Source organism: Henckelia pumila, chromosome 3 (assembly GCF_033568475.1).
Source record: "Henckelia pumila isolate YLH828 chromosome 3, ASM3356847v2, whole genome shotgun sequence".
NCBI classification, from domain to species: domain Eukaryota; kingdom Viridiplantae; phylum Streptophyta; class Magnoliopsida; order Lamiales; family Gesneriaceae; genus Henckelia; species Henckelia pumila.
The window spans coordinates 64,770,915-64,788,035 of record NC_133122.1 but is presented as its reverse complement, the minus strand read 5'-3'; the positions used below and the strand labels follow the sequence as shown (position 1 = coordinate 64,788,035).

The following is a 17,121-nucleotide window of genomic DNA, read 5'->3' as shown; positions in this document are numbered from 1 at the left end:
CTTTATGTATGATATATATATCATAATTTAAATATGTCATAACATACATATCATAAATTCATATATCATAACTTAAATATGTATATTTTATGTATCTTATGACATATTGTGATGCACAATACTTCATAACATGTTGTATATGTATTCATATAAATATATCGTTCAGATGCATGAAATATGGTATGATATATAGAGATATAGATACTTATTTTAGTAAATACATAAACCGTTTATGGATTATATATATATACTTTTAGTAAATTTAAAAAGTAACTAAATGATTTGTACATATAATAACATATAATTAGATATATATTTTGATATATAATTGAGATGATGTCTTGAATACATATACCATAGCATATATTGATATATTATGACACATTGACTTATGCTACAATATATCATAACATATTTTACATATAGTAACAATATGTTATTTATATATTGAGATGCATCATACATTTATATGATAAATCTATATACCTTGTCATATACATTGAGATCTCGTTGTAAATTCATATTTTATTATATACATATAATAACATATAAATGTTATTCAAAAAAATATAAATGATGTTATTTATATGAATGACATATAATTTGATATAGAGATATATCGTGACATATAAATATATTTTACATATAATAATAATACAAAGATATATATATGTCAGTTAGATGCACAAAATATTATATATATAGTATAATGAGATAAAAAATTTAATTAGGTTGAGTTGAAATAACATATAACTCAATTAGAAAGTTGGACGACCATCATACAACTAAAACGACCATCCAAAACTAAGGGGACCATCATATAGACCATCAGCGACCATTAGACAACCAAGGTGACCATCATGAAGCTAGTGCGACCATCAAGAGACCATCAAAGCAATAAAGGTACTGAGAAACCATCAGAGACCACCATGAAGCTAGTGCGACCATCAAGAGACCACGTGAAGCTAGAGTGATCATCAAAATACCATAAAAGCAATAAGGGTCCTGCGAGACCATCAAAGACCATCACGAAGCTAGCAAGACCATCAAAAGACCATCAAAGAAATAAAGGCCAAGAGAGACCATCAGAGACCATCATGAACCTAGTGCGACCATCAAGAGACCAAAAGACCATAAAAGCAATAAGGGCCCTGCGAGACCATCAAAGACCATCACGAAGCTAGCAAGACCATCAAAAGACCATCAAAGCAATAATGTTATCATCATATTCCATACAAAGACCAATCTAGCATAAAGGTCATTTACGTCTACCAAACTCCCCAACAAAAGGAATTCTATTAGTTGTTCTTCTTCCACGCCTAATTTTTAGGTCTGGAGGCAACACATGAAATTTAGGATTATTCACGGTCCAATCACATTTCTGAGGCACAGGGTACACAGTTTGAGCATATGCAAGAGCCCATGTATTCGATGAATAATATTCTGAACAAAGGTCATAACATCTGATTTTGGCTTTGAAGCTTGCTGCTATAACATGTACACATGGAATTCTATCAATATCAAGCACTCTGCAAGTGCGTTATTTTGAACCAAAATCCACAATTTCATTGTGTCCATGACCAGTAACATCATATTCCATCTCATTCAATTCTTCCACATGCATTGTCTGAGATAAAATGAACCTTTCCCGAAGAATCTTCTCCACAGAAGGTGTCACTGATGTCGTGCATTCATTTGCAGCATTACGATATCTGGTAAACCAACCCGAAGTAACCTTTTGAAGTGCATCTAACAATGAAATAATAGGAAGCTCTCTGTCATACCGTAATCTAGAATTTATCGATTCAACCCCATTTGTTGTCATTATGTTATACCTTGAGCTCGGACAATATGATCTACACCATTTTTCAAAACAAGTGTGCTCTTCCAAATAGGCTGCTAGTTGTGGATATCTGCTCTTCATATCAGCGTATTGTGAATCAAATTCAGAAGATGTATATAAGTGTGCTATTCGTGCGAATGATTCAGAAGCACCTGGTTTTCTAAATTTAGATTTTATATTTTGTGAAAGATGCCACACACAATAACCATGATGTGCATTTTCATACACATTAGCAACAACATTTATTATACCTTGATGCCTATCAGAAATAATCAACAATCTTTCATCATCAGGTATCAATTCTTGGAGGTTTTTTAGAAACCATGTCCATGATTCGGTAGTCTCTGAGTCAACAACACCCCATGCAATAGGATATTGATAAAAATCTCCATACTGGGCAGTTGCAACAAGTAACACACCTTTGTATTTACCTTTCAAAAATGTTCCATCAATGGCAATAACTTTTCTCATAAATTTGAAGCCGCTGACACATGCACCAAAAGCTACAAACACATATTTAAATCTATGTTGCTCATCATTCACTCGCTTTATCATTTCCAAATACGAAGGTAGCCACATACAATTCTCATCCGGATCACCTCTTAATTTGTTTTGAGAAATTTGTTTGCCTTTCCATTCCTTATAATAAGAAACATCAAGTCCCTTATTTTGCATCATTGTCATTATCAATTTTGGTGTAGGTGTCGTGTATTTACATTAATAATTCTCCAATAACGCAACAACAGCAGAACTCGCTTGCCTATGTCTTCTTCTTCTATCGCCAAGGTCGCATGTGTGCGTATTGCAATAAGTTTTGATACGAAAACGAGTTGAATCATTCATTTTTCTAGCTCTCACTCTCCAGGTACATGCATTGGTGACACAACGAACTTCATAAAGAATTTTTGTAGATTTCAAAACATGAATCTCGAAGCATGCAGATATCGCAATCTTTATCAGCTCATTCTTCACTTCCTCTTTGGTTTCAAATTCTTGTCGAACAGCAAGAGTTGATCCGCCTACGAAAGAATAACTAGCACTACGAGGATCACCAATAAATTGTTATTTCACCACATCACCTCCTAAATCTTCTACCATTTGTTCATCACACAAATTAGTTGGAGTTAAGTCCACTCCAGTATAAGTTACTAAATCTTTTGTCATTTTTTCATCGGACAAATTAATTCGACTTAATTTCACTCTAACAACCTCAGTTTCTTCAATATTTGATGGATGAGATATCAATACACCCTCGTCAGTGGTAAAAGTACGATCAAAATATTCATTACGCAAAGCATTGGGTGAATGAATATCAGCATGATTGGCAACATCACTATATCCCATATCACCTTGAAGATTTACCATTTCATTACATGTACTTATGTTAGTCGCAACAACATAATTTTCTTCATAATCGTTAACATGTGATCTTTTGATGTGGATCACGGGTCTACTATGGTGATCCCCAAATAGTAAATATGATCTCAATGCTAGCTGGTTACGCACATAAATTGGCCTCGAATTGTATGTCTGAACTTTTGGAAGATAACTTTAACTTGAAGTTATAACTATCTCTATTCACCTCTAAAACACTGCATATCTCACAAACAACATCTTCCACATTCAAGTTTAACTCTTCCACTGTAATGGTTATCATCTGAGAATTCAATCCAAAGCTCCAATTACAAATGTCATTCTCATTAATTTCCCACTCCCCATCATATTCGCATATAATATTTGTCATGGGCATCTTGCATAAACAACAAAATCAATGTTAAAAATAGTTCAATTTTTTTTTGGCAACACAATTATAGGTTAGAAGACCATCATATAACTATGAGAGACCCATTATAAAACTATGGAGACCAAAAACTATAGAGACCATCCATGGTGTAGGGCCCTGAAATTAGTTTTCGTGATTATTGGAATTTATTATTAATTATTTTGGAGATTTATTGAGCCGGGATTGAATCGAATTAAATTGGGAGTTTCAGGGACCGAAATGCAAAAGTTGGATTTTATATTATATCTCATGCAAGTTGACTTATCAAGTCACTTCACCATCACTCATCCTTCCTCTCCCTTCCTCTCCATTTCGTACGTACTGAAGCGAAAGCCATGGGAGCTTTTCAAGCTTTTCTTCCGTCCGATTTGCACGATCCTTCCGTCAAATTTTGATTCCGAGTTGAGTTTCATGATCACCGCAACGAGGGCTTCGTTTTGAAATTTGGATTGGATTTTCGGGTTTGGATCGGACTTGGGAGTTGATCGATTGAGAATTGAAGGCGATTTGAATCCTCGAAGGACTTAAAAGGTAGAAGACGACATTGATTAGAATGGGGTTGAATACTCGAGTTTGATTGATTCTCGAGCCCCGAAAATCACATACTGCATGTTTATTTGCTTGTGTGAATTGGATTGGTCATTTTATTTACACTTGCATCCATATTGAGCCGATTTCTCGATTCGTTTTGAAATTAGATGATTTAGGGAGCTATACTGAAGTGGTCTTGGATTTCGAGTTTTTCCAAGTGCTAGAATACTTCTTATAGTTGCTCTGAAGTCTAGGGGTTGAGTTGAACGACATCCACCCCGAATGGGTGTGTCGGTGAGTTGTTGTGAAGACTTGGCCCCGGGATCCCAACCGAATATCGATTGATATTTCGATTATCTGATTTGATAGTCCCGAGATTTGAAGTCATGCATTCATTCATTCTCATTTTGATTTGTTATTGATTATTGCATTTCAATCTAAGGTGTTTATCCGATATTGCATGTCTGTCTCTTTTACTTAGAAATTATATTTCTAACCGGTTTATCCGGCTGTTGTCTTTGTTTGTATGTGTACTTGGCAACAGGAGGATCAGGAGCAGGACCAAGTCGTTTGGGTTAGCTCGGGGTGAGATGATAGAAGTGAGACACCGTGTCTTAGGGTTGTGTCCTTTTGGACTTGTATTGTTTTGATTAGTCGATCAAATTATGTTGTCGAACTTGTTTGGTTGATCGCGTTTTGTTGGTGTTTCGAATCCCTTATTTAATGTATGAGTTATGGATTGAACCTTGGTTGCTGGGATCATTGAATTGAGTTTGTAAAGACTTTTCGTGCCCTGGATTTCTACAGCTCGAGAGGGCGGCGCGGGCGCTCTGTTACTGGCGCGGGCGCGCCGTTGTTCCGCGAGGATTGGGCGCGGGCGCGCTATTTCCTGGAGCGGGAGCGCTGGTTTTTGGCGAGGTACCGGCGCGGGCGCGCGATATTTTTTTTTAAAAAAAAAAATTTGATTCGCTTTTCCGCGGCTCCTCGTGTTCGATTGTGTTTAATTAATCGAGTATAAGAAACGGGATCTCACATTAAGTGGTATCAGAGCGATAAGATTCTTGAATTTGAACTAGAGTGAGCGGGGTAGATCGAGTCCGCATGAATTGAATTCTCGCATGTGATTGATTTATTTAAATGATTATTTTAAATACGTGCGAGCATGCTTTATTGATTCGTGAATTAATTGAATTACATGATTTGTGATTTAATTTATAAAGCATGAATTACGTGATATATATCTATAAATGTGCTATTATCTGTCATTGGATATCATTGAGATTCATGAGTACTCAGAGCAGAGTTTGGACACCGAGATTTTGAGATTGAGATTGAGTTTGAGATATTGTGTCCTAACCTTTGATATCAGATGGCACCTCGACGATCTGTGAGAAGAAATCCACCACCTTTGACTCCTCCTTCTACTGAGAATCCGCCGCCAGTAATAACTCCTCCGAATGATCAGGGTAGTACGGAAGTGGATCAGTTTGATGCAACCGCAACCCCAATGGAGACTCTATTGAAGAGATTTCGATCTTTCCGACCGCCTACCTTGACTGGTACAGAGAACTCCGTTGACTGTGAGAGTTGGCTAGAGGACATCGATGAGCTCTTTGATTCCCTTGACTATACCGATGACCGCAGAATCAGATTAGTCATTCACCAGCTTCAGGGTGTTGCCAAGAATTGGTGGACCACAAACAAGAGGGCAAATGAGAATCGAGGCACCGTTGTCACTTGGGATTTATTCAAGACTGAGTTCTACAAGCGATTCTTTCCTGTCTCGTATCGTAAGGAAAAGGGTGCCGAATTTGCGAATCTGAAGCAAAGGAATCTGAGTATCGAGGAGTACGTGAGAAAGTTTGACAGTCTCTTGAGGTTTGCACCTCACATTGCAGATCACGAGGAAGCCAAAGCCGATCATTTCATCAATGACTTGAATCCTGAGATCTTTACCTTGGTCAATACCGAGAGACCCAACAACTTTGCAGATGCTATGGATCAGGCAAAGGGAGCCGAAGCGGGACTTTTGATGCAATGAGGAAATCAGGTAGCTCCTCAACAGCAGCAAAGATCTTTTCAGAATCAGCCTGTTCAGTTTCTGCCTCAGCAGTCCCAGTATCAGTACTAACCTTCTCAGCAATCGAATCAGTCCCAGAGGGTTGAGGGAGTTAACAGTGGAAGAAACAGGCGAGATCAGTATCGACCGAAGGGGAAGCAATTCAAGAAGTCTGGGAGCAGTTCATCGAGCTCCGGTGGCTCTAGACAGTTCAGTTCCGGACAGAATTCAGGGTTTTCAGGAGCATCGTGTAGCAAGTGTGGAGGACGCCACCCAAGTGATTAGTGTCGAGGCGTGTTTGGTAGTTGCAATATCTGCCAGCAGCCGGGTCACTTTGCTAGAGTCTGTCCTCAGCGAGGATCTGATAGAGCTCAGAGCGGCAGTTCTTCTCGACCGCCAGCTCAGCCTGAGAGATCAGCTTCTGCAGTTCATTCCTTTTAGCCCCAGCATCAGACTTGTCAGGGAGGTAATCAGAATCATAACCAACTTCCTCGACAGCAGGCGAGGGTGTTTTCCCTGACAGAGGATCAGAGGCCAATGCAGCTCCGAATGACGTGATAGCAGGTAACTGTTCGATCTTTGGTTATCCTGCGTTTGTTTTGATTGATACGGGTGCTTTTCACTATTTTATTTCTAAAAGATTTGTCGTGATGCATAATTTATTTGCTGAGCCATTATCTGATGTCGTTTCTATCACTTCACCTTTGGGTGGGGAAACTGTGTCGGTGAGATTGGTCCGTAACTGTGTATTAGAATCCGAAGGAAATTCGATTGAGATTGACTGCATTGTACTTGGATTATCTGATTTTGACTGTATTGTCGGGATTGATGCTCTGACCAAGTATAGGACGACAGTAGATTGCTTTCAGAAAGTGGTTCGTTTCAGACCTGAGATGGCAGATGATTGGAAGTTTTTCGGTAAGGGTTCTCGATCCAGGATTCCTTTGATTTCTGCGTTGTCCATGTCTTGTTTGCTTCAGAGAGGAGCAGAAAGATTCCTGATTTATGCAGTAGATGTTCAGAGGTCTAGTCCTGAGTTGACTGAGATACCGGTGGTTAGCGAATTTCCTGATGTTTTTCCAGATGAGATTCCTGGTTTGCCGCCGATTCGAGAGATCGAATTCAACATCGAACTTGCACCAGGTACTCAGCCCATTTCGAAAGCGCCTTATCGAATGGCTCCGTTAGAATTGAAAGAGTTGAAGGAGCAGTTAGAAGATCTGATTGTCAAGGGATACATCCGACCTAGCGTATCGCCTTGGGGTGCTCCAGTGCTCTTTGTGAGAAAGAACGACTGTAAGGCTCGAGATTATTTTATTTAATCCAGGATTATTTAATATAATTAGAGATAATTTAATTTTAATCCGAGTATATTTAATTTGGAATATTTAGAGTTTTGATTTAAATTCTAATATTCTTAAATTAATTAGGATTGAAATTGAATTAAAATAAGGGTCGATGACCAAATTGCAAATATTGAAGAATTGAGGGGCTAAATTGCGAATTGGCTTGAAGTTATCAGATTATTATTTGCTTCATCAACATGCATACATGTGATATGCATATACTTTCAGAAAATTGAACAGAATCCGAGATCTTCTTCCATTTTCTTTGAAACATTGATTTTCAAATTGTCGTAACTTTTGATCCGATTGTCCGATTTCAATTCCGAAAAGTTTTTTGGAATCCTTTTGATGAGGGCTTCGATCTCGTGTAAGTTTTGTGTTGTTTTATATGGATTTCGAAATCAGTAGTTGACAGATATCAGATTCTGAGTTCTTGATCATGTTTATCGACGTATATCAATTCTATATTCGAAACCGGATCGAAGAGTTTATCCTATTTGTTCTTAATCTTGAATTCAGTTATGATTCAAAGTTTATAGCTGATGTTAGGTTGATTTTGATGATGATTTATTGAGTTAGATGCATGTATGAATGGTTTTGAAGATAGAATTGATGTCGATATTTTGTCGGTTATCGATTTTCAATCGCTACGCCGTCGAATCGTGTTTTGAAGCTGTTTTGATAGCCTATGTTTGAGCTGAAGTCTTTATTTAGTTGTTATGAATGTTATAGCATATTTATTCTTCAGTTTCAGTTGAGTTGAAAGGCTAACGATACAAGACGCCGAGTTGAATCGATTAAGAAGAAGTTGAGGTTTGAAATGAGATTGATTGACGATATATTGAGGGTTTTGATTCGTTTCTGATATAATAAGCTTGAATGAATTTTGATATGAGTATTTTTATTGTTATATTTCAGATTGAAGAATTCAAAACCGAGATATTCGAAGGTATAATGACGACATCGCGAGTTAGGGACTTTGAAACTCAAGAACGATTATTCTTGAGTTGGCCCACAAAAAAACCACATACTTGATATGTTTTGATTTATGTTTGATGTTGTCGATCCATCTCAGGTAGTGGATCTTCGAGTTTGAGTCGATATGATAGTATATTGAATTGATTCTATGCCAAGGTTGCGGTTAACCTTATTTTCTAGCCGGGATGGCTACGATAGATGAATATCCATGTCAAGATCGGTCATGAATCTTGATGGCAATGATGTTTTATGAATCAATTCTTAATCAATATATGCGTTATTTACTCTATTGTTGAGTCGAGTATGATTAGAGTTGCTATGATTTCGTTAACGCTTTATATATGTCAATTATACTGAGAATGATTTCTCACCGGATTTTATCCGGCTGTTGTCTTGTTTTGTATGTGTGCATGACAACAGATGGGGCAGAAGCTAGTCATCGACGTCATTGACAGCTGGGAGAGAGTCTAGCACGTGAGGACTCGGGTTGTAGATGCACTTAGAAGTTGGGCAAGCATGATAGAATACTTTAGTATGATGTGTTGGAAGAACTTTTGAACAAGTTGTGTAATCTCATGCTTCGAATTAGTTTGTGATCTAGAAGTGGTTGTAAAAGCTAGTATATTATGCTTGAACTTGGTTATTTGTATATGTTCATGTTCTCAGCTTTTATAACAGGTTTGAAATTGACTTATAGTGAAATTCTTGCCATGGTATCAGGTTTTGACAGCAAGAGGAAGCTGCTGTGTTTTTCTGGAAATGAAGCCCGCTCGATCGGAAAGATTTCACCGATCGAGCGAGGCCCGTTTTTCTTAAACAGAAACTTTATTTTTCTTGCTCGCTCGATCGGCAGGATTCGACCAATCGAGCGAGACCAAAATATGCTCAGACCCGAGAAGAGAGATTTTCTTCTCGCTCGATCGGTAGGATTTAACCGATCGAGCGAGGTGCAATATTTTTAAATTTTTTTTTTTTGGTTTGAGTATTCTTTTAAATACATGATTAATTGTTTATTAATCGTTAATTGCCCTAAGATGATATTAGCAACCCGAGGTCCCCACAACAGGTGGTATCAGAGCGATAAGTTTATCGGACTGAGAATAGATGAGCGGGGTAGATCGAGTCATATATTCTGATTTATTTATTGATTTCATACTTGTATGGTATATGATTCATTGATTACAGATGTTAAATTGTCACATGATGTTGTGATAATTTGTGAAGAATATGTCATACAATGTTTTGAATTACATGCTATTTGATTATCTGATTGAAGTAATAGCATGTATTGAATGAGTATGAATCAGAACTCGATCTCTTGAGAAGACATAATTGTGCTAATCAGAGGAGGAACTGAAACAGAAATGTGTTATGATATGATGAACTGTGCACTAATCTGTTTGTTTATCAGATATGCCTCTCCGACCAGCACCGAGAGTTAGACAGACATTGGCAGTGAATGAACCAGAACAGACAAATGCTGCACAGGTCCCAGTGACAGCAACTGAACATGGACAGATTAGTACTTCTGTTGATATGTTTGGTGATGCCAATCCGATGGAGAAGCTTTTGAAGCGATTTCAGTCCTTTAAACCACCGACACTACAAGGGACTGAGAACTCTGTTGACTGTGAGAACTGGCTGGAGGATATAGAGCAGTTATTTGAGTCACTTGATTATGCGGATGAACGACGAGTGAGATTGGTAATCCATCAACTACATGGCCTTGCGAAGAATTGGTGGGTAGCGACAAAGAAAGCATTTGAAAATCGAGGTACTGTTATTACTTGGGTTGTATTTAAAATTGCTTTATATCAGCGTTTCTTTCCTGTGTCTTATCGGAAGGAAAAGGGAGCGGAATTTGCAAGTTTGCAACAGGGCCAAATGAATATCGAAGATTATGTTGAAAAATTTACGAGTTTGATGAAGTTTGCTCCACATGTTGCTGCCAGTGATGAAGCTCAAGCCGATCAATTTATAAATGGCTTGAATCCTGACGTGTTTACTCTTGTAAATTCGGGAAGAACAAGTACCTTTGCTTATGCTCTGAATCATGCAAAGGGTGCAGAAGCAGGAATACTGAAACAAAGAGGAGCTCAGTTTGTTCCCCAACCTATGAAGCAACCACAAGAACAGCAACAGATTCCACAGCCACCTCGATTTGAAGCTGGAGGTAGCAGCAGTGGAAAGAAAAGTTTCTTCAAGGGTAAGAGCAAACAGTTCAAGAGATCAGGTGGTAGTAGCTCTTCTAGTTCAGGTAGTTCCCGACAGTCTAGAGCTGAACAGAGGTCAGATGTTTATTGCACTAGATGTGGAGGTCGACATACCAATGAACAATGTCGAGGTGTATTTGGAAGTTGTCATATTTGCAACAAGATGGGACACTTTGCGAGAGTTTGTCCACAACGAGGTTTTGAAGGTGCTCAGGGTATTGGATCATCTAGACCAGTAGCTCAGACTGATAGACAAGTAACTTCAGTACACTCTTTCCAACCACAGTCTGCAGCACAGTGTAGAGGAGGAGGTCAGACTGTGAATCAACCTCCGAGGCAACAAGCACGAGTGTTTGCATTGACAGAGGAGCAACCGCAAGCGGCACCGGACGATGTGATTGCAGGTAACTGTTCTCTTTATGGTTATCCTAACTATGTCTTATTTGATACTGGTGCGTCGCATACCTTCGTTTCTGAACAATTTGTTACATTGTATTCATTGCATGTTGAGTCATTAACTATTGTAGTGTCTATATCTTCACCATTGGGAAAAGGTATAGTATCAGTGAAGTCTGTTAGAAACTGTGTACTACAATACGAAGGTAATGAAGTTGAGCTTGACTGTATCGTTCTTGGTTTGTCTGATTTTGACTGTATAATCGGTATTGATATGTTAACCAAGTACATAGAAACAGTTGACTGTTTTCAGAAGATAGTGAGGTTCAGACCAGCGATGGCTGACGAATGGAAATTTTATGGTAAGGGTGCTAGATCTAAAATTCCCTTGATATCTGTTATTGCTATGACTGATTTGTTACAGAAGGGAGCAGAGGGATTTCTGATCTATGCAGTTGATGTACTGAAGACTAGTCCGAAATTTACTGATCTGCCAGTGGTAAATGAGTTTGCCGATGTATTCCCTGACGAGATTCCGGGATTGCCACCATTCAGAGAGGTAGATTTCGGTATTGAATTGATGCCAGGTACACAGCCGATATCGAAAGCACCATATCGAATGGCACCGATTGAACTGAAAGAACTGAAAGATCAACTTGAAGATTTGTTGGCCAAAGGATATATCATACTGAGTGTATCCCCATGGGGTGCTCCAGTATTATTTGTTAGAAAGAAGGACGGATCGATGAGATTATGTATTGACTACCGGCAATTAAACAAAGCAACGGTAAAGAATCGTTATCCTTTACCTCGTATCGATGATTTATTTGATCAATTGCAGGGATCGTCGATATATTCGAAGATTGATCTACGATCCGGTTATCATCAGTTGAGGGTTAGAGACGAGGACATTCCTAAGACTGCATTTAGAACCAGGTATGGCCATTATGAATTCATAGTCATGACTTTTGGTCTAACGAATGCACCAGCAGTTTTTATGGGATTGATGAATATAGTATTTCAAAGATATTTAGACGACTTTGTGATTATCTTTATCGATGATATTTTGATATACTCTAAGAATCTGTGTGAACATGCTGATCATCTCCGAATTGTACTGAGAACATTAAGAGAAGAGAAATTGTATGCCAAGTTATCCAAATGTGAATTTTGGTTGCAGAGAGTTGTTTTTCTTGGTCATATAATTTCAGGAGATGGCATTTCAGTTGATTCAAGTAAGGTTGAAGCTGTGATTAGTTGGCAGAGACCGACATCTGTGCCAGAAATTCGAAGTTTTATGGGCTTAGCTGGTTATTACCGTCGATTCATTCGAGATTTTTCATCAATAGCGAAGCCTATTACACAGCTTACACAGACAAATGCACCATTTATTTGGTCTGAGGCGTGTGAAAGGAGTTTTATCGAACTAAAGAAGAGATTGACTACAACGCCAGTTTTGAAAATCCCTACAGGTACTGGTGATTTTGTTGTATATTGTGATGCTTCTCACCAGGATTTGGGATGTATTTTAATGCAGAAAGGACATGTTGTAGCTTATGTTTCTCGACAACTGAAACCACATGAAGTCAGGTATCCGATTCATGATCTTGAATTGGCTGCAATCGTCTTTGCATTGAAGATCTGGAGACATTACTTATACGGCAAAAAGTTTGAAATATTTTCTGATCACAAAAGTCTGAAATATCTGTTCTCACAATCCGAATTGAATATGAGACAACGACGATGGCTTGATTTATTGAAGGATTTTGATTGTGAAATCAAATAATATCCAGGGAAATCTAATGCAGCAGCGAATGCCCTGAGTAGAAAGGTGTATGCTCTATCCTTGTCTACGGTAGGTGCATCTAATTTGATTGAGGATTGTTGTATTTTTAAGTATGTATTTGAGACAAATAGAAGGCCGATGAGAGTATATGCAATCAGTGCTGAGCCAAAATTGCTGATTCGTATCAAAGAAACACAGAAAGCCGATTAGAATGTACAGAAATCAATTGAAATGATCCGATCAAGATATCAGTCTGAGTACAAGGTTAGTGACGATGATATCTTGTATGTGAATAACCGAATAGTTGTTCCCAATATTTCAGACTTGAGATAAAATATTTTGAAAGAAGCCCATTGTAGTCGCTTCAGTGTTCACCCTGGAGGCAGAAAGATGTACAACGACTTGAAGAATCAGTACTGGTGGAAACAAATGAAGTCTGACGTGACTGAATTTGTATCCAAATGTTTGAATTGCCAACAGGTGAAGGCTGAAAGAAAGAAACCAGGTGGCCTATTACAGAGTTTATCGATTCCTGAATGGAAATGGAACCACATTTCCATGGACTTTGTGACGAAATTGTCACGATCATCTCGAGGATGCGATGCTGTTTGGGTGATCATCGACAGATTGACAAAATCTGCGTGCTTTATTCCTTACCGAATGACTTATCGTCATGATCAAATGGCAGATCTCTATATTTGAGAAGTGGTAAGACTACACGGTGTGCCAAAATCTATAGTTTCTGACCGAGATCCGAGATTCACTTCGCACTTTTGGCATAGCCTATAGGAAGCTCTAGGTACGTGCTTACATTTAAGTACTGCTTACCATCCTCAAACTGACGGTCAATCTGAACGAACTATTCAGACGCTTGAGGATATGTTGAGCTGTAGTACTTGATTTTGGTACTACATGGCAAGATTCTATACCACTCGTGGAATTTTCTTATAACAATAGTTATCAGACGAGTATCAAGATGGCTCCATTTGAAGCGTTATATGGGAAGAAGTGCCGATCGCCACTGTATTGAGATGATGTTTCTCAGGTACCTAAATTAGGGCCAGATTTGATTAGACAGATGACTGAGAAAGTGAAGTTGATACAGCAGAGAATGAGAAAAGTGCAGCATAGACAAACCAGATATGCGAATGTACGACGACGGCCATTATCTTTTGATCAGGGAGATAGAGTGTTTCTGAAGATTTCACCGTTCAGGGGCACAGTCAGATTTGGCAAACGAGGAAAGTTATCTCCACGATATATTGGGCCATATGAGATTCTCGAAAAGATAGGCAATCTAGCTTATCGACTCGCTCTTCCTATGTCTTTATCTAGAATACATGATGTCTTTCATGTATCGATGTTAAGGAAGTATATATTTGATGCATCTCATGTGATTCGATCTGATGAAGCTTAGTTGGATGACACTCTTAGCTATTTCGAGCAACCTATTCAGATTCTCGATAGGAAGACAAAGCAACTCCAAACGAAGACCATTTCATTGGTTAAGATTCAATGGAGTAGGCACGGAGTTGAAGAAGTGACGTGGGAAGTTGAAGATGATATGAGACAGAGATTTTCTTATCTATTCCATTGATGTGAGTTCTTATTCAGTTTTCTGTTATTCTTTATTCTTATGAGTATACAGACTGCATATCTATACTGTTTATGAATTCGAGGACAAACTCATGTCTTAGTAAGGGAGAAATGTAAGGCCCGAGATTATTTTATTTAATCCAGGATTATTTAATATAATCAGGGATAATTTAATTTTAATCCGAGTATATTTAATTTGGAAATATTTAGAGTTTTGATTTAAATTATAATATTCTTAAATTAATTAGGATTGAAATTGAATTAAAATAAGGGTCGAGGACCAAATTGCAAATATTGAAGAATTGAGGGACTAAATTGCGAATTGGCTTGAAGTTATCGGATTATTATTTGCTTCATCAGCATGCATACGTGTGATATGCATATACTTTAAGAAAATTGAACAGAAGCCGATATCTTCTTCCATTTTCTTTGAAACGTTGATTTTTAAATTGTCGTAACTTTTGATCCGATTGTCCAATTTCAATTCCGAAAAGTGTTTTGGAATACTTTTGACGAGGGCTTCGATCTTGTGTAAGTTTTGTGTTGTTTTATATGGATTTCAAAATCAGTAGTTGACAGATATCAGATTCTGAGTTCTTGATCATGTTTATCGACGTATATGCAATTCTATATTCGAAACCGGATCGAAGAGTTTATCCTATTTGTTCTTAATCTTGAATTCAGTTATGATTCAAAGTTTATAGCTGATGTTAGGTTGATTTGGATGATGATTTATTGAGTTAGATGCATGTATGAATGGTTTTGAAGATAGAATTGATGTCGATATTTTGTCGGTTATCGATTTTCAATCGCTACGCCGTCGCATCGTGTTTTGAAGATGTTTTGATAGCCTATGTTTGAGCTGAAGTCTTTATTTAGTTGTTATGAATGTTATAGCATTTTTATTCTTCAGTTTCAGTTGAGTTGAAAGGCTAACGATACAAGACGCCGAGTTGAATCTAATAAGAAGAAGTTGAGGTTTGAAATGAGATTGATTGACGATATATTGAGGGTTTTGATTCGTTTCTGATATAATAAGCTTGAATGAAGTTTGATATGAGTATTTTGATTGTTATATTTTAGATTGAAGAATTCAGAACCGAGATATTCTAAGGTATAATGACGACATCGCGAGTTAGGGACTTTGAAACTCAAGAACGATTATTCTTGAGTTGGCCCGCAAAAAAACCACATACTTGATATGTTTTGATTTATGTTTGACGTTGTCGATCCATCTCAGGTAGTGGATCTTCGAGTTTGAGTCGATATGATAGTATATTGAATTGATTCTATGCCAAGGTTGCGGTTAACCTTATTTTCTAGCCGGGATGGCTACGATAGATGGATATCTATGTCAAGATCGGTTACGAATCTTGATGGCAATGACGTTTTATGAATCAATTCTTAATCAATATATGCGTTATTTACTCTATTGTTGAGTCGAGTATGATTAGAGTTGATATGATTTTGTTAACGCTTTATATATGTCGATTATACTGAGAATGATTTCTCACCGGAGTTTATCCGGTTGTTGTCTTGTTTTGTATGTGTGCATGACAACAGATGGGGCAGAAGCTAGTCATCGATGTCATTGACAGCTGGGAGAGAGTCTAGAACGTGAGGACTCGGGTTGTAGATGCACTTAGAAGTTGGGCAAGCATGATAGAATACTTTAGTATGATGTGTTGGAAGAACTTTTGAACAAGTTGTGTAATCTCATGCTTTGAATTAGTTTGTGATCTAGAAGTGGTTGTAAAATCTAGTATATTATGCTTGAACTTGGTTATTTGTATATGTTCATGTTCTCAACTTTTATAACAAGTTTGAAATTGATTTATAGTGAAATTCTTGCCATGGTATCAGGTTTTGACAGCAAGAGGAAGCTGCTGTGTTTTTCTGGAAATGAAGCCCGCTCGATCGGCAAGATTTCACCGAACGAGCGAGGCCTGTTTTTCTTAAACAGAAACTTGATTTTTCTTGCTCGCTCGATCGGCAGGATTCGACTGATCGAGTGAGACCAAAATATGCTCAGACCCGAGAAGAGAGATTTTCTTCTCGCTCGACCGGTAGGATTTAACCGATCGAGCGAGGTGCAATATTTAAAAATTTTTTTTTTTGGTTTGAGTATTCTTTTAAATACATGATTAATTGTTTATTAATCGATAATTGCGCTAAGATGAGATTAGCAACCCGAGGTTCCCACAAAGATGGTTCTATGCGACTTTGCATCGACTATCGCCAGTTGAATCAAGCGACGGTCAAGAACAAATATCCTCTACCTAGGATTGACGATCTTTTTGACCAACTACAGGGTTTTTCAGTGTATTCGAAGATAGATCTAAGATCAGGGTATCATCAGCTGAGAGTTCGCGGCGAGGATGTGCCTAAGACAACTTTCAGAACCAGATATGGGAATTTCGAGTTCATAGTCATGCCGTTTGGTTTGACCAATGCTCCAGCAGTTTTTATGGATCTGATGAATCGTATCTTTCAGCGATATTTGGATGAGTTCGTCATTATCTTCATTGACGATATTCTAATCTATTCGAAGAACCGTTCAGATCATGCAGAGCATTTGATGATTGTATTG

The 17,121-nt window shown here is 37.9% G+C and overlaps 1 protein-coding gene across 1 annotated transcript; it reads right to left on the bottom strand.

Annotated features, from left to right (window-relative positions):
• Positions 1–1,540: 1,540 nt before the first annotated feature.
• LOC140888901 (uncharacterized) lies at positions 1,541–2,527 on the bottom strand. Its single transcript, XM_073296604.1, has one exon. The coding sequence runs from the start codon at positions 2,525–2,527 to the stop codon at positions 1,541–1,543; it is 987 nt and encodes a 328-aa protein (XP_073152705.1).
• Positions 2,528–17,121: the final 14,594 nt, after the last annotated feature.

Coding starts and splice junctions, on each gene's coding strand:
- LOC140888901 (XM_073296604.1), bottom strand. CDS start 2,527: ATGACAATGATGCAAAATAAGGGACTTGATGTTTCTTATTATAAGGAA.